Here is a 21,366-nt window from a genome sequence, read left to right as displayed (position 1 = left end):
ATTAATGTTTTCTTAGTCTTGTGTAAAATGCTGTGCAAAGGCAGCTTTGAGCATCCCCTTCTACCATAATTGTCACCCTTAAATCCCTCTTATATAGAGATTCTAGTGTCTCACTGGTAAGGAAGTAACACCTGCATAACTAAGGAGGCTGAAATATGAACAGAGTGCCTTGAAGCAGGGCATTCAAATCTTCTCCCTGGAAAGCCTGTGGATTAAGCACTTTTCTTCCAATCTACCCTCCATCCCAACTCACTGCTACAGCAAAAAGGCAAGGACACAGCCTACCAGAACCCAGCTGAGTCCGGCGAAGACCCAAGTGCATGAGAATGTGTGTTGTTGCAAGCCCCTGGGCTTTTGGAGCTATTTGTTATCTGGCCCTATTCCAGCAAAAGCTGACTAATATATCTGTCAAACCCAGGGCGGGAGGCACTTACCCTGCCACGACGATCTCAAAGTCCCCGTCGTGGTCCACATCAGTCACTGCCACTCCATAGTTGAGCTGGGTGGGGTTGCTGTCATAGTCAGGGGGCAGGACTGAATTGGTGACTGCCGTGAACATGGGTTCAGCCCGCAGGGACCCCTCAGTCAGGGGCAAAAACCACAGCAGCAGCAGGAACAGAAACATCTGGAACATCTGAAACCAAAAGTTACAAATGTTAGGTGCAGCAGTACTTTTCTTCCCTGTTCCTGGAGGGCTTGGCAACACCTAGGCTGCCACTTTTCCACAAGACCTGTCCTGACTATGCTCTTTAAAACTGCAACTTGTCCCCATCATGTCAGGTCACCCTTATCCTGCTCTGCCTTTCCTTTTTCTACAGCACCTATCACTGTATAACATGCTGGATGACTTCCTCATTCATCATGTTTTGTTATTTAGTGTCTGTCTCCCTCAGCCAGAACATAAGCTCCACCAGGGCAAGGATCTCTGTTTTGTTCACATACGCATATGAAGCCAAGGACAGTGTCTGGCACAAAAGAGGCACTCAGTACATATTTAGGAAGGAAGGAAGGAAGGAAGGAAGGGAGGGAGGGAGGGAGGGAGGAAGGGAGGGAGGGAGGGAGGGAGGGAAGGAAGAAATGGTAGAGTATAAACACACGGGCATCTCCAATCCTCTGGGAGAAAGGTTGGGAGAATGAAGGAAGGGAGGGAGGGAGGGAGGAAGGAAGGAAGGGAGAGAGGAAGGAAGAAATGGTACAGTATAAACACACGGGCATCTCCCATCCTCTGGGAGAAAGGCTGGGAGAATGAAGGAAGGAAGGAAGGGAGGCAGGGAGGGAGGGAGGGAGGGAGGAAGGAAGGAAGGAAGGAAGGAGGGAAGAAATGGTAGAGTATAAACACATGGGCATCTCCCATCCTCTGGGAGAAAGGCTGGGAGAATGAAGAAAACAACAGATCTCAGAGAGTCCAGGGGTGGGTGAGACCCCCATGAGGGTCCATGTCTAGAACAATAGTAGAGGCAGTAAAGGAATTGTCCTTCTGTGGGACCTACCCCAGAGGCAGCCTGGAGGGAATCTGTGACTTGGAAGGTTCCCCTGCCAAGGTCCCTCCCTAGGGCAGCTGGCCATCGCCTCCTGGAAGGAGGAAGACCAGGAAGCAGTCAGTTATGCAATGTATTCCAGCAGGATCTGGCGAGCAGCACATCATTCACTTGGAGAAATTAAACCACTGTGTGTGTGTTTTATTATAAATTAATTATGTATAATCCATTGTATAATTCATTATTATATCTCTAACATAACTCAGGGTGTTGCCAAACAGCCTGGAGCTGCGGGAGCTGGTGGCAGGCACGCAGGAGACAGATGAGAGTGGCCAAGGAGGTGGAAGAACTCCATCCTTTCCTGACGTGAGCCAGGGAGACACTGAGAATGCTACAGATGGCACCACCCCGAGCTGCTGCCCGCAGGCTTAGAATCAGAACTCTGAGAGTGTTCCAAAGGCTCCCCTGGGACAAGTCCCACAAGGTCTGCACAGGCAGTCCCGCAGGCAAAGCGGTGCCTTCCTGCCTACAGAGGGCGGCACACCTCTTCCTGATGGAACTTTTCCTGCTGGCTTGTCAGTGTGGCTGGCAGCCAAGAGCAAGGCTGAGTGAGGCTGATGTCTTAATGAAGAGAAGACCTGAAGACTGACTCCCCAGATGGAGACAGACATTCCTGCCAGCAAAGGAGCTTGCTCCAGTTCAGGACCCAGAGACCAAAATGAAGGGCCCAGGCACTGTCTATGGAGCCAAACATGATTCAGAAGCCTCCCTAATGCCTCGCTGGGGAGACTGGAGAGAGACACAGGGGCAGGGCTCTAACTGCAGGGCAGAAACTAACCTCAGCGAGCCTTCCTGGGAAGAAAGTTCTTGTAGCGTGTTTAGAGGGCATGTGCTGGGTGTTGCACTATCAGAACGAGGTCAGTCCCAATTACAGAGATGTCTGAACACAACAGCAACATCTACTGGGCTGTCTAGTCACTAAAGGCAAACACATCACTCCGAGAGTTCTGTAACTTGGCAAGAAGTTTGGTTGGATAAAGGAAACTCATAATTGGATTAATGAGCAGCTGGGGTGGGGTGGGCGAATGAGAAGCTAAAGAGTATTTAACAACCAGGAGAGCCATGCTGAAATGTAGCGTGGATCTGAAGGTCACAGGACTTTTCAAGGTATGAACTCTATTGTAGGGATGGTAGATGAGTTTCAACTTGACAGCCAAACTGACTGGCAGTGGCTTGAAAGAGTACTGTGATCAGCTTACAACATTTGCAATGGGCATGAAGGAAAAATTGGTATTGGGCATGCCTTCTAGAAGCTATTAAGTTCCTCCCAGGCACTACTACACTTGCAATGTGGGTCACTGCCACCGGGGAGGCAGGTCCTATTAGGGTAATATAAGCATCTGGTAGAAATTTTCTAACGAAGGCCACGAGGGGCAAGAACTGTGATCCAGCCTCTTGATTTTTACCTTTGTTTGAAAGTAGAACTTTTAATTAAAGGAGACATCTGAAAGAAATAGCTACTCTGTGTTATCCATTTCCAGATAAATAACCTACAGCAAGATTAAACAGAAATAATACACCTGTGGGTTGACCTCTGTTTTGCTTGGTGACCTTGAACAAGTCACAGCCTTGCTGGGTCCCAGCTTTATTCTCCAAAATGAGGGTCTGGGAGTAGATCTCTAAAGGTCCTTTCCGGCTCTAAAATTCTATGATGAATTAAACGATTTTTTTTAGAAGCAGACCTTCGGCAGTTTTTCTTCCCAGCTTCTTCTATAAACTTCAGACCAACCTGTGTGGTTTTCCTTTCTGAGCATATTAAACATATTTTGAGCAAAACAGCTATTCAGCAGAGCTCTGTAGCAGTTCCCTTGCAGGGGCCAAGGCCAGACAGGAACCAGCCATCATTAGTGTGGAACTGAATGCACTAGGCACGAGCAGACCAGTGGACGGCCTCCCCCAGGGGGGTGGGCTGAGAGTGGAGCAGGGAGAACAGGTCCTTTATATTTCATTCTTCTGACATGCCAAAGGCTCCCAGGGCTGCTCAGCACCAGTTGAAAGTTAGAGGGTCAGCCGAGGGCCTACTGGGAAACAGTTGTGGTGGGAAACTTAGGAAAAGGCCTGGTAAATATCCACCCTCTAGCTCAGGGCTCAGATGAAGGAAATCACTGAAATGCCCCTCTACACTCTGACTACTCAGTGGTCCCCAGACCAACAGCATCAGCATTAGCGAGGAGTTTGTTAGAAATGCAGAATCTTGGGCCCTACCCCAGACCTAATAAATCAGAATGTGCATTTTAACACGATTTCAGGTGATCTCAATGCACGTTAAAATTTGAGAAACATTGCTCGACCTTAGCTGTACGTTGGAATCACTTGGGGAGCTTTAAAAAATACCGTTGTCTGAAAATGATTTCTTGGATATGACACCAAAAGTACAGGCAACAGAAGAAAAAACAGATTAAATGGACTGCATCAAAATTTAAAACTTTTGGGCATCACAGGACACTATCAATAGAGTGAAAAGGCAACCCATGTAATGGGAGAAAATATTTGCAAATCATATATCTGATAAGGGATTAATATCCAGAATATATAAAGAAGTCCTACAACTCAAAAACAACAAAACAATCCAATTCAAAATGGGTAAAGGACTTGAATAAACGTTTCTCCAAAGAAGATATACAATTGGTCAATAAGTATATGAAAAGATGCTCAACATCACTAATCATTAGGGAAATGCAAATCAAACCCACAGTGAGATAATACTTCACACTCATTAGAATGGCTATAATCAAAAAACCAGGAAATAACAATTGTTGGTGAGGATGTGGAGAAATTGGGACCCTTACGCATTGCTGATGGGACTATAAAATGGTGCAGCTGCTGTGGAAAACTGCTGTGCAGCAGTTCCTCAAAAAATCCAAAAAACAATTACCATGTGATGCAGCAATTCCATTTCTGGGTATAGACCCAAAAGAATTGAAAGAGGGGACTGGAACAGATATCTGTATACACAAGTTCGTAATTGCATTATTCACAGTGGCCACAAGCAACCCAAGTGTCCATCAATCCATATGTCCAAAGTGTGGCATGTACACACAATGGAATATGATATGCCTTAAAAAGGAAGGAAATTCTGACACATGCTACAACATGGATGAACCTAGAAGACATTATGCTAAGTGAAATAATCCAGTCATAAAAGACAAACACTGTATGATTCCACTTATACGAGGTACCTGGAGTAGTCAAATTCATGGAGGCAGAAAGAAGAGTTGTGGTTACCAGGGGCTGGGGGGACAGGGGAATGGGGAGTTAGTGTTTAATGGTTATGGAGTTTCAGTTTGGGAAGATGAAAAGTTCTGGAGATGGATGGTGGTGATGTTTGCACGACAATGTGAATGCATTTAGTATCACTGAACTATACACTTATAAATGGTCAAAATGGTAAGTTTTATGTTATGTATATTTTACCGTAATAAAAAAATACTCATGCCTGGTCTCATCCCAAGATATTCTCACTCACTTGGCATAGGATGCAGCAGGGGCATCAGAATTTTAAAAGCTCCCTACATGATTCTAATATGTTGCAAAATTTGAGAATTTATACCAGTGCTCCAGTGCTTCTCAAACTTTAATATGTACATGAATCACCTGGTGGTCTTGTTAAAATGCAGATTCTGATTCAGCTGATCTGCAGGAGAGCCCAAGATTATATACTTTGAACAAGCTCCCATGTGATTCTGACCGTGCTGGTCCATAAACTACATGTTGAATAGCCAGAGTTAAGAAACCATACTATATACTACAGTGATTAGTTCAAGAAACTTCTCCTCTGCCTCTAGATCTAAGGGTCTGAAACCAATCCTAGGGCCATACAATCCTCAGGGCTGCAGGCTCGGTTGATCATTAGATACTCAATGTACTAGCTATCTTCAGCTCAGTCAAATTACCACAATTGATAGGGACTGACAAAGAGGGATTCTGACTCTAATTTTTGCAAAGAATTGAGAAGAAGGAAAGGGTTGGAACTGGAGCGGGGGTCGGGTGTAGTAGACAAAAGATAGCTACCATTAATGGCCAGAGCCTAGAGAAGATGGGGTATGGGCAGGAATTTGCAAGCCAAGATAGAGATGCATGCCAATGTGTTCCCCCAAACCATCGTGGTGCCGAGTACTAAGAGGCACTCAATTAACATTTGTTAAATGGATGAAGGAATATGTCCAAATGATGATGTGAATCAGCAGAAATTGCTTGCAACTTGTCATACAGTTATCTTAAAACTGTTCTTTCCCGAAAGCAATGCTTCTTAAACTGTAACGTGCTTACCAATCACATTAGGGTCTTGGTAAAATGCAGATTTTGATTTGGTAGGTCTGGGGTGGGGCCTGAGATTCTGCATCCTAACAAGCTTTCAGGGGATGCCGAGGCTGCTGGTCCGCAGACTTCACTTGTAGTAGCAAGGCTCTAGACCAGTGATTCTAAACCCTAGCTGTCCAATCGAATCACCTGGGGAGTTTTTAGAGCTATGCTGCTGCCCAGATCCTTCACCCCAGTTTCTGATTTAACTGGTCTGGGGTGGGGTTCGGGTGTATTTTTAGAAGCTCCTCTGATGATGTTAATGGGCAGCCTGGGCTGAGAACCACTGCCCCAGACTCAGAGTCCCCAATTGGGAGTGTAAGCTACAATCTGATTTGAAGTGAAAAATGTTTCTGCTACCAGAATTCATCACCAGCTTGTTGAGGTCTATCAAGAAAATCTATTTAGCCAGAGAGTATCATAGGAAGAGGTGGGATATGGAGTTTGGGGAAGAAAGCAGAGCAGGATGGTACTGCCTGAAGCAGAAGGACAGCAGGTGCTGGAGTGACCTCACATTTTACACAGTTGGCTCAGAAACCTCCTGTCACACCACTGTGAACATCTCAATCTTTGGGGAGAATGTGGAGAAAAGCTAAAAATAGAATTTTAAAAAGTACGTTGAACTGAACTTTTTTGTTTTCTTGAATGCTGTGTAACAAGCACCTACTAGCTATCTACAGGTAGGAGTGGCATTAAGTAGTAAGTAAGTAGTGTAAGTGCAATGGGAAGACATCTAGGGCAGTGCAGCCCGGGGAAGGCGAGGATAAATATCAGTGGCAGAGCTTGGCCAGAGGGTGCAGGACCGGAACACCTGGGCTGCTCCTGCAGGGGAAGGGAGAGGAGGGGGCAAACAGCGGTCTTAACAAGGGCGAGAGGTGGTCGGGCTTGTGTTTCAGGCAGTGGGAAGAATTGCTTTGTAATAATTTCTTAAAAGTATTCTACAAGCTAACGCCTTGAACAATCCTCAGTGGGATAGAGAGAAAGATAAATAAATAAACCAAAGCCCAGAGTCAGGGACCTGGATTTGGACCTCAACTCCACCAGAAACTAGCAGGTGACCTTGAGCATGTTCCTTAATCTTTCTGATCTCCAGTGTCCTCGTCGGTAACCTGGGAATCCTATGACATGCCAAGGTTTCCAGGGTTAAGTGAGCTAGTGAACGCCTCTCCAGGCTCGCTGCTTATTTCCTTTCCTTTCACACAGATAGCTGTAAGGCTAGACAGTCTTTAGACATTGGCTGTGGGTCACATGCAGCCAAACTCAGTTTTCTGCAGCCTCGGGACTTTCCTGAATTGGGTCTGAAAACTGGTAACCAAGCAACCTAGATCTCTGATGTAGGGTCAGGCAGCTGCGGCTTCCAGGGCAATTTTTAGGGCAAGCAGTTCTTTAGCAATTATCGCAAGAGCCAAGGACACCGCCCTGAGCTCTCACAAAAGCAAGAGCCCTGAATGCTTCAGATGTTGGGAACCAGCAGGGAGCACAGACCCTTTCCAGAAGCTGTAGAAGGGCAGAGGCTTGAGGAAGAGAGGCAGCCACAGAAGCATTCTGCCCTGCATGGGCTGGGCCACCGGATCTACACAGAGGAGCGCCTGGGACTAAGGCATCATTGGAGGAGAGCTAGGGGAGCTTACTGACCCACAGTGACACTTCCTGTGGACCCCCAATGAGCCTGGGGCTGTGCTCAGTGCTGGGGTCACAGGGAGAAAGCTAGTCAACATTTTCAGTACAAAGTGAGGGGTGCTGTGGAGGAGGGGCACAAAGGTATCTAAACTAGCCAGGTGGAGGGGGAAAAGAAGAATGTTTTGTGGAGGTAGGATGGTGTAGCTGAGCGGTAAAAGATGCTAAGAAGTTAGCTGGATAAGGAGAGTGAGGAGGAGAAGAGAAGGAAGACAGCAGACTCCTCAAAGGTCTGGCAAACCAGATGCCATCCTAGCACTGCCTATTTAAAGGTCCCACACTGGGTCATGAGTTAGAGGGAGCACTCATTTTTCCCTCCTCAGGTTTCCATCCAGAGGACCTTCCATTGGATGAGAGCGCTGGTTCTCAACCAGGGGTGATTTGCATCCCTTGCCCTCAACAGCTGGCAATGTCTGGAGGCATTTTTGGTCGTCCCACCAGGGAAGGGGGGTGCTACTGGCATCTAGTGGGTAGAGGCCATGGATGCTGCCAAACATCCTACAAAGCAGGTGACAGCCCTCTACAACAAAGAATTATCCAGCCCAAAATGTCAGTAGTGCTGAGACTGAGAACCCCTGGACTAGTGCATCATTCCTGGCTCCCCTCCTTTCCCCACTCCCTCCTCCCAAGGGCCGGAGCAAGGACTCATCAGATGGGTCAGTGTGGAAAAGCTGGGCACGGAGAGCCTTTTCTGGACCTGCCTCCCTGCAGAGGCCACTCTCTGCCATGTGCTGAGCTTGGCCAGGCAGGCTCAGGCCTGCCCCCACCCACAGGGAGGGCTGCAGTGGGGATGCAGGTACATCAGCAAGCTCCATGAATGCCACTTTGAAGCCTGGCCTTCCAAACAGCTGTATCTGTAATGATGGTAGCATTTTAATCTCCATCTGTCTGAGCCCTGCCTCTCTCTTCCCCTCCCCTGTCCCTCCCCACCTTTCTTTCCCTTCATTGGTCCTGAATCTGAACAGGGAAGTGGGATGCTGTTCATTGGACCCTTTCAAACCCCAACACTCAAACTGGAGATGTGGCGTCATATTTGGTTCTTGCTTCTTCCTTATTCTTCACAACTGCTGGATCACCGAGTCAATCCACTTCATGAATCTCTCTCGAAGCTGCCCACTCTTTCTATCCCCACTGCTGGGGATTTGCCCCCTTTATCCTTCAACTGAACAGCAGTAATACTTGTTAACTGCTCCCCCTTTCTTCTCATCTCGCCCTACTTCCACATCAGAGCTCCCTTTCTAAATCTCGGAGCTGATCACGTCACTCTTCAACCTAATTCATGGGACCCCGTACACAAGGCAAACGGAGATTTTTTTTTAATTGCAATTTCATATAACAAGTACTATATGAGGAACGGGTAGTAATAACAACACTTACCTACCACCGACTATGTGCCAGGCACTACTCCAACCCTTTACATGGATGATCTCATTTAATCCTCATAGTAACCTGGTGAGGTAGGTACCACTTTTGTCCCCATTTTACAGATGAGGAAATGAAGGCACAGAGAGGTTAAGTAACTTGCTCAAGGTCACACAACTAGTACGTGGTAGAGCCAGGATTCATGTCTAAGCCATTTGGCTCCAGAAATGGTGTCCCTGGACACTACACTAAACAGTGTCTTTCACTACACCAGACTTGTCTTAAAGGAAGTAAGATGGGAGCACAATGGAAGGAGCAAGCATCTCTGCCTGCAGGTGCTGGGGAAGGCCTAAGAGGTGGTGATGAACTGGCCAGAGGACAAGGTGGAGAAAGCATTCCAGGCTGAGGAGCCAGCACATGCATGGTGGCTGAGCAGGGTCATGCAGCCCCAGGAGGCTCGGAGCGGCTGGGACAGGACGGATGGTGGGAAGGGGTGTGGCTAGGAGGTTAGAAGAGGCTGTGGAGGCCTGGTGCACAACACAAGCCAGGAGGGTGAGGGATGACTTGGCTGGAGGGACGTGTTGGAGAGAACACTGCAGCAGCGGGGTGTGGAGGAGGCCATGGGAGCGTGGGCCTGGAAACAGAGAGGCCAGCTAGGAAGCAAATACTGTGGCCCAAATGGAGAGAAAGCTGGGGGCTGCCATTCAGTCATTCACTCAGTCATTCATTCGCTAGTCTTATGCACCTCTGCCAGGCACTGTCTGGGCATCGGGAAAACAGCTGAGAACAGAATGAAGTCTTTGCCCCCGTGGAGTGTATATTCTAATGCCTCAGTCATCGGCGTTTCTCCACCCCGTCCCCCATCCCCGTCTTCTGCATTGCCAGCCTGGAAGACAAACACCAGACCTTCTGTACCTCCCCAACCCCCCGGGACCACCACGTCCTATGCATCTTCCCCAGCACCGTGAAAATATAAGGCTTCCTCTTCCTTCCCTCTACCTGAAGAGAACTCCAGATGCTGCCTGCGGCTGCACTTATAGAAAAGAGACTTGGTCCTGCTCCAGAACAAGGCAGATGAAAATGCAGGGGACCCAGGCTGGGAGATGCCACAGAGACCAGCAGGCTAATGAAATGGTGTTTCTGAAAGTGAGAGGACAAATGGAGTCTCCCAGCCTCACGCACAAGGCAGCGCAGGTCCTTAATGAGTATTATTAACTGCTTGGACTTCCGGGTCTGTAAAATGGGAAATGAAATGAGATAATGCATGCCCAGTGCCTGGCAAAGTCCATGCGTGGTAGGTAATGGCGACGACAGTGATGCTATTACTACCTCATAAATGTTTTTCGAATGAACGAATGCCTCTCAGGAGATGGAGTCCAGGCCCACCAGGTGCTCCCTGTCCAGAAGTAGCTGCCAAATGTCGAATGGAACTCACGGGACCGTCAGACATTGAGGCATAGGCTGGCTTCTGTTACTAATTTGTCTAGGGACCCTGGTGGAGTTCTTTGACATTTTAAACACTGCTTTCCAAATGCAAAACCCCTCAGTTTATAGTCATATACACAACCATTTTTCAAGCACTTTGCAGATGCTAAGGGCCAGGTTAGAAATGATGTCTGAGGCATGGCTTCTGACCTCAAGGAGCTGACAGCCCACTAGCGGGGAGACATGATACAGAGGTAGGCATTCAGAGTAGCAACAGGTACAAAGTACAGACGTAGCCCGTAGGAGGGAGGGATTAAGTACCAAGGTGTGCAGGGGGTGGGAAGGGCAGGCAGGAAAGGCCCCCTGGAGACAGGGAATCTGGATTCCAATGGGAGCTACATTCCAGGTGGATTTGACTCAGCTCGGTGCAGGTGGCAATGCCTTTGGAATGTAGTGTCTGGGGTGTGCAGTGGAGGGTGCAGGAGAAGGCAGAGACAGTCTTGCGTGGAGGCAGCAGTTGGGGCCTGTAGAGCCTGCCTGGCGCATCTGGGAAGGAGCCTGGAGCCACCCGGTGCAGGAGGTTTGAAGTCGGGTAGAGATCCGATTAGATTTGGGGCAGCAGTGTGCAGGACGGCTAGACTGGCTGGTTTCCAAAAAGTGAGTGAGAGTATCACAGAGGGGACTTGGATGTCCTGGAGCTGGGGGTAGTTGACGGTGTGGTACTGGATGACCTCCAAAGTTCTTTTCCAAGCCTAAGTGTCTATGGGTCAGGTTTTTTTCCTAAATCATTTAAAATGCATTAGTGGACCTTGCTATTTAAAAGCATCCTCCTGGGAATCTTTCCGTGAAGCAATGATTCACTCCCCAGTCTGTCTTTGGTGGAAATCCAAATGATCAACTCTTCTATCAGCTTACAGCTACCAAGATAGACCTGCGCTGAGCTTCCTCGTAGCAGCCTGGTGGAGGATGGGGGGAGTGAGCATCCGGAAGAAGTGAACAGGAGGAGAAACTCAGCCCTGCTCCAGGCTTAGAGCTGCTACTATCTCACGAGTGGGCCCTGTGTGGGCTCCTCAGACCCTGCTTGATCAGTGGGACCTTTGGAGGTTTACAGAGCCCTGGGGCCAAGCGCCAGCTCTGGGAAGAAGGAGCCAGAAGGAAAGCTGGCCTTATGGACCCAGGCCTGTCTGGAGATCCACTTTAATACCAAGGGCCACATCTGCCCCAGACTGGCCGCCTACATTCACACATACATTTGTTCACCCACCGAGCACCTGTGGAGCCCCTCCATATGCCAAGCACTGTGCAAGGCACTGGGTTTACAGCTGAGAACAAAAGACACATGTCTCCACCCCCGCTGCTTGCAAGGCAGCATTTCTCCTTCTTGGGAACTCTTCTTTCCCCACCTGCAAAAGGCTCTTTGGATATACATAGCTTCTCGGATGACTGGTGCATGATTGCCATTCCAGGAAAGAGTCTGTTCTTAGAGACTAGGGCGAAAGGGAACATGACATCACTAAGGCAAGGCGACAGAAAGGGCCCGTGTGCTCACCAACTCTGATCACAGGGACTGACCTCCAGAGGCTGGGCTGCCCTGGACACGCAAGATGCTCACCACCTTCACGACAGGAACCGGGTGAGATCTCTGAGTGAGCTTGCCCTCCCAATTTGGCAGGGAGGGGTGGAGCCTTGGTCCTCTAAGGACAGCCTCTAGGACCTTTCCACCTCCAATCCTGAGGGCAAGGGCAGGGCGGGGCCTTCTGTGAGAAACACCAGCCAAGGCTGCTCCCATGACCCCTGCAAGGCTCCTCTGCCTGTCCAGGTGGGGAACAGGGGCTCCCCGGCATGCCGCTGGTCCCGAAGGAGGGCGGGGACAAAGGAAATCCGGAGGAGGGGGTGACTCTCAAGGTAGGTGGAGCGGCTGTTAGGGAGGGAAGAAGTCCCCACGGTCCCTTCCTCAGTCAACAGGACCCCTTAGCTCCACAGTGATTCCCGTGACCTTGTCACTGTACTTGTTGGGTGCAAACAAAGAGTAACTGGAAACCACAGGAAGGGTCATTTGACACTCTCAGCACACACGATTCCTCTGTGGCTAATTAAAGTAATATGTCAAAATGTCCCTTGGAAGAGATCTTTAAGAATATGTCTGTTAAGTAAACAAGGTTTTACTAATTAATGACACACCTGCCCACCTCTCCTTCAAGTTCCTTGCAGAACTTCCCTGGGCCGAGAGGGCTGAGCAGGAAAGGGTGGAGAAGTTGTGGAGGGAGTGGGGACAAATCCAACCGCTTGTCAGTTGGGGAGCTATCAGTTTCTCTGCCGGATGTTGATCAGATTTCCTGGGCTGGAACCAACTCACAGGGCCCGGGTACTGGAATTTTTCCAAGAAGCAAACGCTTTGCTGCTTACGAAGTCAACATGATTTCTTTCAAGGAAAATTTTTATCCTTTCTTTTTTTTAAGTGTCTAGGGTTTTTGAAGGGCAAATCTTTGGACTTTTCTCTAAAGACAATGATTATGATATAATTATCATTCGCTAAGACCACCCCCGACCCCACATGCACTCACAGAGAGGCATGGGGGTAGGGGAATGATGTGCCCAAACTTGTACCATGAGTCAGTGGCACAGCCAGAAATAGAACTTTCCAAACTCCCAAATTCCTAATCATAGCAATATTAATAATAGTCTCTTTATAATTTTCTAAGTGTTTTCACAGCTCACATTGAATCTTCACAACAACTTTGCGGAGAGTCTGGGTAAGTCATTCTCAGGAGACAGCAGATCTGAGGTGCAGACCAGTTTTGCCACTTGTTTGCTGTGTGACCCTGGCTGGTCTCTTCACCTCTCTGGATCTCAGGGTTCTCAGCTATGAAGTGGGAGCATTGGGTGAAAATACTTCTAAAATCCCTCCCACCTCTAACATGCTGTGATTCCATGATGCGATGCTCTGGTCCAGGGTTTCTCCACCTTGGCACTAGTGACTTCTTGGGCCAGACAGTTCTTTGTTGGGGGTTGTCCTGTGCATTGTAGGATGGTTAATGTCATCCCTGGCCTCTACCCACTAGATGCCAAAAGCACTCCCTGCCCCAGTTGTCGCAATCAAAAATGTCTACACACATTATCAAATGGGCAAAGTAATCCCTCCGTTCACTGCCCAAGGACTTCAATAAGGTCAAGATCATGTGGTTCAGTGGAGAAAGGTCTTCCTGCCCCGCCTCTTCCCCAACCCCTTCACACCTTTCCACACACTTTTCAAACACAACCTTCTAGTTCTTTGCTACCTCTCATTTCTTAAATGCCCTCCGTGGTCCAGCGTGTGTTTGGTGTGATAATGAACCAATTGATTTCATACTTTCTCTTAAGGAGAGTTCACAGGTTTATGTCCCCTAAGCAACCAGCCAGGCTCCCCAGAAATCCCTCGCAGAACCCTGGATGGCCTGGAAGCCTGTATCTGCAGCCTGCAGGAGGCTCGGTGAGCATGGATTTATCAGCACTCTTACATCACTGGGCTCTGAGGAAGCCTTCTCCCAGCACAAAGATCCTTCCTTAGGAATCAATAGCTCAAGGCCTTCTATCACACTCAGAATTAGCCTGGGACCTGTAAAATTTCTTTTCCCCAAGCATGGCAGAACCCCAAAATGAAAACCCCAATGTGGGGGAGGGAAGAGGGCAAGGAGGGAGTCCTGCCAAGGAGGCCTTGTCCGCAGCCCAGATGTTGCTGTGAGCAGAGGCTGATGTGCGAACCTGGACACTCGGTCTCATTCGCCGGGAAAAGGAAGACCCAGTGTGGTTCCCAGGGGTCCCGCAATAATATCCTCTCCCAGCTGAATACCTCTTTACATCTCACCAAGGGCAGAGGCATGTTAAAGACTATCTTCCTTGCTTTTCCCTATCCTACACTCATCACAGGTTGCCAGCCTCATCATTTTGCAGAGGAGGAAACTGAGGCATGCAGAGGTTAAGCGGTTTGTCCAAGGTGCCTGAGCAGGAAGTGAGGAGCCAGATTCTAAGCCTGCATCATTTCCACTACTGAGCTGCCTTCCCAGCGAGAGTAAGGTTAAGGGTCAACCATCTAGTGGGGTTCATGAAAGAGGCGACTTCTTGTTTTCTCAGTGTCTAATGCCACTCCCCCATTCAAACAAAAATACAGAGGTACTGTGCTATAGCTGTATTTTATGTAAGTATATTCCTCTGGCCTTATCCAGAACCAAACCATGCCTTGGGAATGCTGGCACAACTCTTCAGCTAGAGCTGGAAGCAGGCGCAGATCCCAAGCACAGCCTCTCAGAAACCCTGCTTTCAAGGAGGGGGCTGTGGCTCTCTGGTGGTCCACATTATCCTACCACCTCCCTCCTCTACCTGAAGAAAAAGACCCAACTTGTCTGTGAGCCTGAAGGAGATGAGGAAACTCAAGCACCTTCCCTGGCAACAAGCATCCCTCGGGTGAGCCTTAGGGACAGAAGAGGATCCGCCTCTTGGAATTTTGGCTCTGCAGCACTGGTCTCTCCTGAGGGTTGCTGGCAAGTCTGCAGAGGCTCTGGGGGGCCTCTATGCAGAGTGCAAAGGAGCAGGGTGGGGAAAGGACACAGAGGGGGCAGCCCACAGGCCACTCAGCAAACCATCTTCCCAGGGCCTGGCTCAGATGTCAACAGCCAGCCCCACAGAACAGAAAAAGGGCAATGGAAATGGTAGTATCTTCCAGGTCACCCAAGAAGCCCTAATATGAGGATTCTGCAAAAATAGAACATCCTAGAATTCTGACCTTGAGCTGGGAGCAGCAAGGATGGGGAAATGGGCAAATACTGATTGGAAACTCTCCACTTCACCCAGGATCTGAGTACTGGAGGCCCCATAGGCAGGGGTGTGACTACAGGTGAGAGAGACCTCACTCTAGCATGCCTGAACAGAAGGAAGGAAGAGCTCCAGGCTCGGGTTCCGAGACCACCGCGAGGGGCTGGGCAGTTCTGATTCCTGCGTGCGTGGACAGAAACCAGGAGTCGCATTGCTTTTGCCTACAAGACCACTTGCAATAACAAGACAAGATAATGGAGGAAAAAATAATTAGGAATTTCTGTTACCTGTATGTGTACATTATGAGAGCTTTATCTGCTCCTCACCTCCTCAGTCTGAATAACAGATTCAAAGGCAATTTCCCCCAGTTTACTAGATTTATTAATTTACCGATGTCTGATCAGTCAGCGATTATGCACACCTACTGTGCAGAGAACACACATCCATCTCCATAGTAAAGAGGAAGCAGGTCATGGGAGCGGAAAGAGCTCTAAGTAGAGGACTGGAAATCCTAGGACCCAGTCCTATCTCTTCCACCAAATAGCCATGTGACCTTGGGCAAGATACTTGCCTTAACTGGGTTTCAGTTTTCTCATCTGTAAATTAAGTGTGCATGTGGGACGGCGTTGGAGTAAGTGCTCTTCAAGGTTCCTTTCTTCTAGCTCTAATATTCTTGGGCTCTATGAGTCCTAAACAAGTTCAAAGAACACACCAGCACCAAGCACAAAGGATGATCTCAGAGAGCAGGTGGGGCTAGGTACCAGCTCTATTTCCTTGGAATGCTGTACATGTATCTGTCTCATTGCACCTGAGACCACAGACCACCTGAAGTCCAGGAAGTACATGGTAGAAGGGTTCCAATCATGAAGGTGATGGTTAAAGGCTATAGCCTGAACCTGCTTAAAGCATTAAGTTACTATGACCAATGAAGGGCAAGAAGTGAAAAGTCAGTAGTCCTGAGCTGGGTGCCTTTGGCGCCCCCTACTGGGCACCAAAGAGCCTGCTGGACACCTTCCATTGACTCAGCAGGCAGCAAGTAAGATTGAGAACAGGACTGTCACAGCTGTTTAATAGGACTACCTTCCTGGTCTGTAGTCCGCTCTCTATAAGAGTATGTTTCACTCCCCAGAATTACACAGACCAATGGTCCACACATTCAGAGGGCACTACGGTGCTGCTATAGGACTTCTTAACCAAACATCAAGGTGCAGAGTAATGAACATCAGGGTTCAGAACACCAGGTGCAGCCCAGATGGAGAGAAGAGAAGAAAGCAACAAGCAGGTATTTCGCTGTACAAATCCCCAGTGGAGAGAAGGTCTTGGGAAATGCAGCAGAAAAATGTTGACTGCAGGTAGAGGATGGAGCTGGGTCTGGGGGTATGAATTGAGAGCCCCACTAAAAGATCTCCAGGCTGATGCAGCTGCCCTAGGAGTTCAAAACACTCATCGATGTTCAGGGATGAGGTACAGGATACAGCCCCAACTGAGCAGCCCACTTTTGACCTTCTCCAGAGACCATTAGTACCAACTGTAAACCAGGATATTCTAACTGTGGTCCACTGTGCCAGCATCAAGACCTTAAACTCCCTTCATTGTCTCTTAAATGGACTTTAGGACCTGCTGCCAGAAACATGTTCTTAATGAAGTCAGACAGAGAGAAAATGCTTCCTCAAGGGCCATATTGTAAGAACCGCCATATTCCCACTTTCCATTCTCCATCTCCCCTTCCTCATGGCTGAGAATGAGGTACAGGGTGACTCTGAATTCGCTCTAATTCAGTCTTGGGTAGCTGCAGCCCCAAGTCATCAGGGTCAAAAAATCTCCCACCAACAGCGTTTCTCTTCCCACAAGAGTTCTCCCCTGATTCAAGCAGCACTACAAAGTTGTCCCCTATCCCTGGAATCTTCTTCCCTTCTTTTCCACCTGGCTTCACTTGGGAAGTCCTGCACCCATCCCAGAAGACACCTCAAGTGTGACTCAAGAATATGTCTTGCCTGGAGAGCTGAAGCACCTCCTGGGACACACAGAAGCCACACTAGGTGCACACCCTACCACCACCAGCGGCAATATTCATTAGTCATTCCCCGAGGAAGGAAAGTGACCCCCCTCCCCAACCCCAGGAACACTTCCCGGCCACTCTGGGAGGCTCCTATCCAGGCTGGGGTGACTCTGGATTCTTGAGTTGGTTTCTGCAGAAACAGGACTAACCAGGACTCCCAACTACTGTACTGCGAAGAAGCGCGCTGCATTGCTGGGCATGCCCCCAAGCTCGGCCTGCTGCCCCATCAAAGCCTCCATGTGCCCCCACTGGGCTGAGGAGGACCCCTGGTCCCCCTGGAATGCCTGAAGCTGGCTTGCCTGAGATAGGCTGAAAGCAAGCGGACCACACCTCGGTCCAGCAAAGGCAGCCGGCAGCTACGCCGAGCTCTCTGCCACACAGCGCTGTGCCCGGGAGCTCGGCTTCCCCGGGGAAGAAGCGCTAGCATCCCCCAGGGCTCCTCCCCATCTTGGAAGCCTAGGCACCCGGCCGAGGCCAGTAGCTTCCCCGGCCCGGAGCTGAGCCTGGTTCGCTGCGTGACTCCCCAGTACCCCAGGCACATCCCTCCTCACCTGCTCCGCCCCCTCCCAGCCCCGGTGCCCTCTCCCCAAACAGCTGACCTCCAGGACGCCCCCGACACCTTCTCTGCAGCTATGAGGGCTATCGCCCCCACACCTCCGCTCCCACCTCTCCTCCACCTCCGGCCCCGCACCCGCCTCTCCCCCAGCCCGCGGGAGGCTCTGCGCGGCAGTCGAGTCCTGCGTCTCTTGGCAAGTTGGAAGCCAAGCCGCCGCCGCCTTAGCGGTCTCCGTCTTCCCCGATTCCCGGGCGGCACCACCGCCACCCCGGCGGGCGGATGGGGGTGCCGCAAAGGGCGGGAGAAACTTTCTCTGCCTGAGTGGGTGGGGGGCACCGGAGCGGGTACTCACGCCGGCGTCTGCGCTCGGAGCCATCCTCGGGCTCTCTCAGCCCCACCGCCTGGGGGCGTCGGAGAGCGGGAGCTCGCTGCCGCCTCTGCCGCCGCCGCCGCCGCCGCTGCCTTCCAGCTCCCAGCCCCGGTCCCGGGCTGGCCTGGAGCCTCCCGCCCCGACACCGCTCGCTCGCTCGCCTTATACAACTCCACTCGAGCGCGCCCGGGCTTATGTAAAGGCTGTCAGAGACCCGCAGCCAATGGCGCCGCAGCTGGAACTGAGGGCCCGGGGGTGGGGGGCGCCCGCGTGGCCAATCGCGGCCCGGGGAGCCCGGGGAGCCGGGTGGGGGGAGGGGGCGCCTCCCCTCGCTGATTTACAGCCGGGATTGCGGTGGCAGCCGCCGGCAGCCGCCGGCAGCCCGGCCGGCCGGGCGCGACGCGTTGGGCGCTGGGGTGGGCGGTGGCGAGGGCGGGTGCCCCCTGCGCCCCACCGCTGCGTCGCGTAACCTTCAGGAGGCAGCGGGACCTGGCGAGGGGGGCGAGGGCGTCTGGCTGGGCGCTGGGGGCCCGGGGCTGGCGGGAAGCAGGGGTCCCCCGGGAGGAAGCGCCGGGAAGGAAGACAGGGGGGAGGGGAGGGCGGCGATCCCCAGGGCCCCGCGGCCACCCCTGCGAGCAGGGTCGAGAGTGGCGGCGGGGACAGCGGCGTGCCTTCCCGTTTCCCCAGATAGCGATCTGGCGTCGCCGGGCCGGGCCGGAGCGGCCGCGCGAGCCGCGCTGATGGCGAGATTTCACGCTGCGGAGCTGAGCCGATCTTTATCCGGTCAGGGGACGTGTCCGAGTGCCTCCCGGGGACTGCTCAGTATGGAGAGCGGAGCTTCGCTACGGCCCCAGAGGGCGGGGAGCGGGCGAGCACAGCTCAGAGATGAGGCGCGGCAGCGGAGGCGGTCGCAGGCAGCGTCTCTCCCTCCAGCCCGGTCCCCCGCCCGCCCGCCGGCCCTGCGGGCGGTGCCCCCACCCCTCCTAGCCCCTGCCCAGACAGGGCCGAGGCTGAGCCCGGCGCACCCACTCTGGTCCGGTGCGTCCATCCAGCCTCCCTCACCGCTTTGCTCGCAGGTACTGCTTCCCTCCTCCTCGAACCCCAGCCCCCTGCGGTGGGGGGGGGGCGGGGACGGTCTCAGCCTCTCAGGACAGGGTGCAGCGGGGGGCTAAGCTTGGGAAGAAAGCCCTTGGTCAGCAGTGCCCAAAGTACCCGTGTGCGGGGCAGGAAACCGGCCTAGGTCGATAACACTCTCAAGTCAGGTCCCTTACTTTGCGCCTACAATAGGGCCTGGCACCTAGTAGGCGCTCAGTAAGGATTTACTGAATGAACCTTGAACTGAATAAGGACTTTGGGTTTCTGAGAGCTGGGGTACTGGGCTTGGGAAAAGAAAGATCTGGGAATAAGCCATCAGAGAGGGAGGGAGCTAGGACTGTCTTCTCATCTATCGATGCCTTTATGACCACCACCCTGCCGTCTGGGCACTTGACTCCAAATGTGCTCTTTCGTGGAAGGCCCCGGCAGCCAGCCCCTGACTCCAGACCCGGTTATCCCCAGATTTTGAGCAGAACTACCAGAGCCTACTCTGGGCCCTGATTTCAGGTGGCTGTGATCGTCCTCTGGAAAGACATAGCTAAGGACAAGCAATCTTTCTCGCTTTGGGGGTCCTGGATCTAGCTCAGGTTCTTAACCTTTTGAGGGTGATGAAACCTTTTGAGGGTTTTCAATCTGATGAAAACCATTGAATCCTTTCTCTAGAAAAATATACACGTACACATTTACAGGCATACACATACACCTTGAGTATAGTTTCAGGATCCTTAGGGACCCTGAGTCTCTCTTGGGGCTCTGCCCAATGTCAAGCTCCTGTTTCTCTAGGGGTCTATGACAGTGGTTTATAATCATCCTCCTTTTGGGGAATCGCAGAACTCTTTTGAGCCTTTCAAGAATCTGATTAATGGTATGAGTCTGTGTCTCAGAAAACTGCTCGATCACGTACACACGTGTTGACATGCAATGTTAGGGAGTTTGTGGATCCTCAAAGCCAGATTCAGAACCTTCAGCAGAGAGCAAATAGACTTTGCCTCATGGGTACACCTGATCCCCAGCTCTCTCCACAAGGAGTCCAGTGAGCTCTGCAACCTGCTGCCTCATACCACCACCGTATTCTGAGGGCATCTGAGTCATGTGGTGATGGCCCCGGCACCTGAGAGACCATCTCCACACTTGTCTCTGCATCTCGGTCCCCACCACCCTCTTAGTGTAGAAATAAGTTGCAGGTTGTCATGTTCTGTCTGATCTATGAGCATTCCTTAGCCAGAAACTCCAACTCTGGGAGACAGCAAGAGACTGGTAATTAACCAGTTTCACTCAATCCCAAGCTTCTGAGCACACCTTTCTTGGTTTTTGTTCTCACCTCTCTCTTTGCCGGTGAAGCTGTGAGCAGGAGCCCCAGCTGTGGAGCCTCGCCTCACCTAAGCCCGACAGATTTAGTAAACAGCGCAGTAATTATCAGCATTAGCCATCCAGATGTGAATAGGCTTTCTCAAGGAAGGCCTATAAATAAATAAATAAATTTATTAAAAAAAAAAAGAGATCAAGCATAATCTAAAAGGATATAAGAGATTTTCTAAATAGGAGTGACTCTGGGCTTCAGAGCCATGACAAGAATCACTAGATCCAGGGACACAAACGTCTTCACCAGCCCATCATTATGGCTGGAAAACCTCCTGAAATCAAGAACCTCTGAACTTTACATAGAGTAAGGTGAGTTGGGAGAATAAAAAAGAATTTTTTTTCTCAAGTCTGTGGGATGTTTTCTTAATTTATTTTCAGCATAGTCATTCTTTACCTGGGGTGTCTGCTTTAACTGACATCAACGCCGTTTTATTGAAAAATTTTCAGTTTCTTGATCAAGCACTTAGTCTGACATACTTTGTCTGTTGTTACTGCTAAATTAAATTTCACTCTGACAGCTGACCACCAAGTCAGACCCCATTTTGTCTGGGAGCTCCTTTGATTTAGAAAAAGTACGTTATCTGGCAAGAACAGCTCTATAATGATCTCACACTTTCCGGCAGCTAGCCAAGTAAGGGTGCATCAGACCAGAGGTGCTGGGGAAGGACAGAGAAATGCAGGAAATGACGGAGACAGTCTCTCCAGGAAGTTCTTTAGGGAATGCAATTTGGTTTCTGCACTTGAACTTGTAAGGGTTCACTCGGTGGGCCAGGCCTTTCTGGTCCTGTAATTTCTAATTCCTCTAATGTCCTCCATGTCCATTCACTCAGTTCAT

The 21,366-nt window shown here is 50.6% G+C and overlaps 1 protein-coding gene across 3 annotated transcripts in view; it reads right to left on the bottom strand.

Annotated features, from left to right (window-relative positions):
* The window catches only part of CRTAC1 (cartilage acidic protein 1), a 155,336-nt gene extending 137,075 nt beyond the window's left edge, over positions 1 to 18,261 (bottom strand). For 2 of the 3 annotated variants that reach the window (XM_061209115.1, XM_061209266.1), the window contains exons 1-2: positions 18,057 to 18,258; positions 435 to 634 (exon numbers count right to left, since the gene is read on the bottom strand). In XM_061209115.1, coding sequence (XP_061065098.1) covers positions 435 to 634; positions 18,057 to 18,080 — 224 coding nt within the window. In that variant the 5' untranslated portion in view covers positions 18,081 to 18,258. Of the gene's footprint in view, positions 1 to 434; positions 635 to 18,056 lie in introns of all 3 variants that reach the window. The other variant, XM_061209193.1, reaches the window with a different exon arrangement.
* Between the last annotated feature and the right edge of the window lie 3,105 nt (positions 18,262 to 21,366).

The sequence above is a fragment of the Eubalaena glacialis genome, chromosome 1 (assembly GCF_028564815.1).
Source record: "Eubalaena glacialis isolate mEubGla1 chromosome 1, mEubGla1.1.hap2.+ XY, whole genome shotgun sequence".
Taxonomy (NCBI): Eukaryota; Metazoa; Chordata; class Mammalia; order Artiodactyla; family Balaenidae; genus Eubalaena; species Eubalaena glacialis.
The sequence above is the reverse complement of the archived record's forward strand: the minus strand, read 5'-3'. Positions and strand labels throughout refer to the sequence as shown.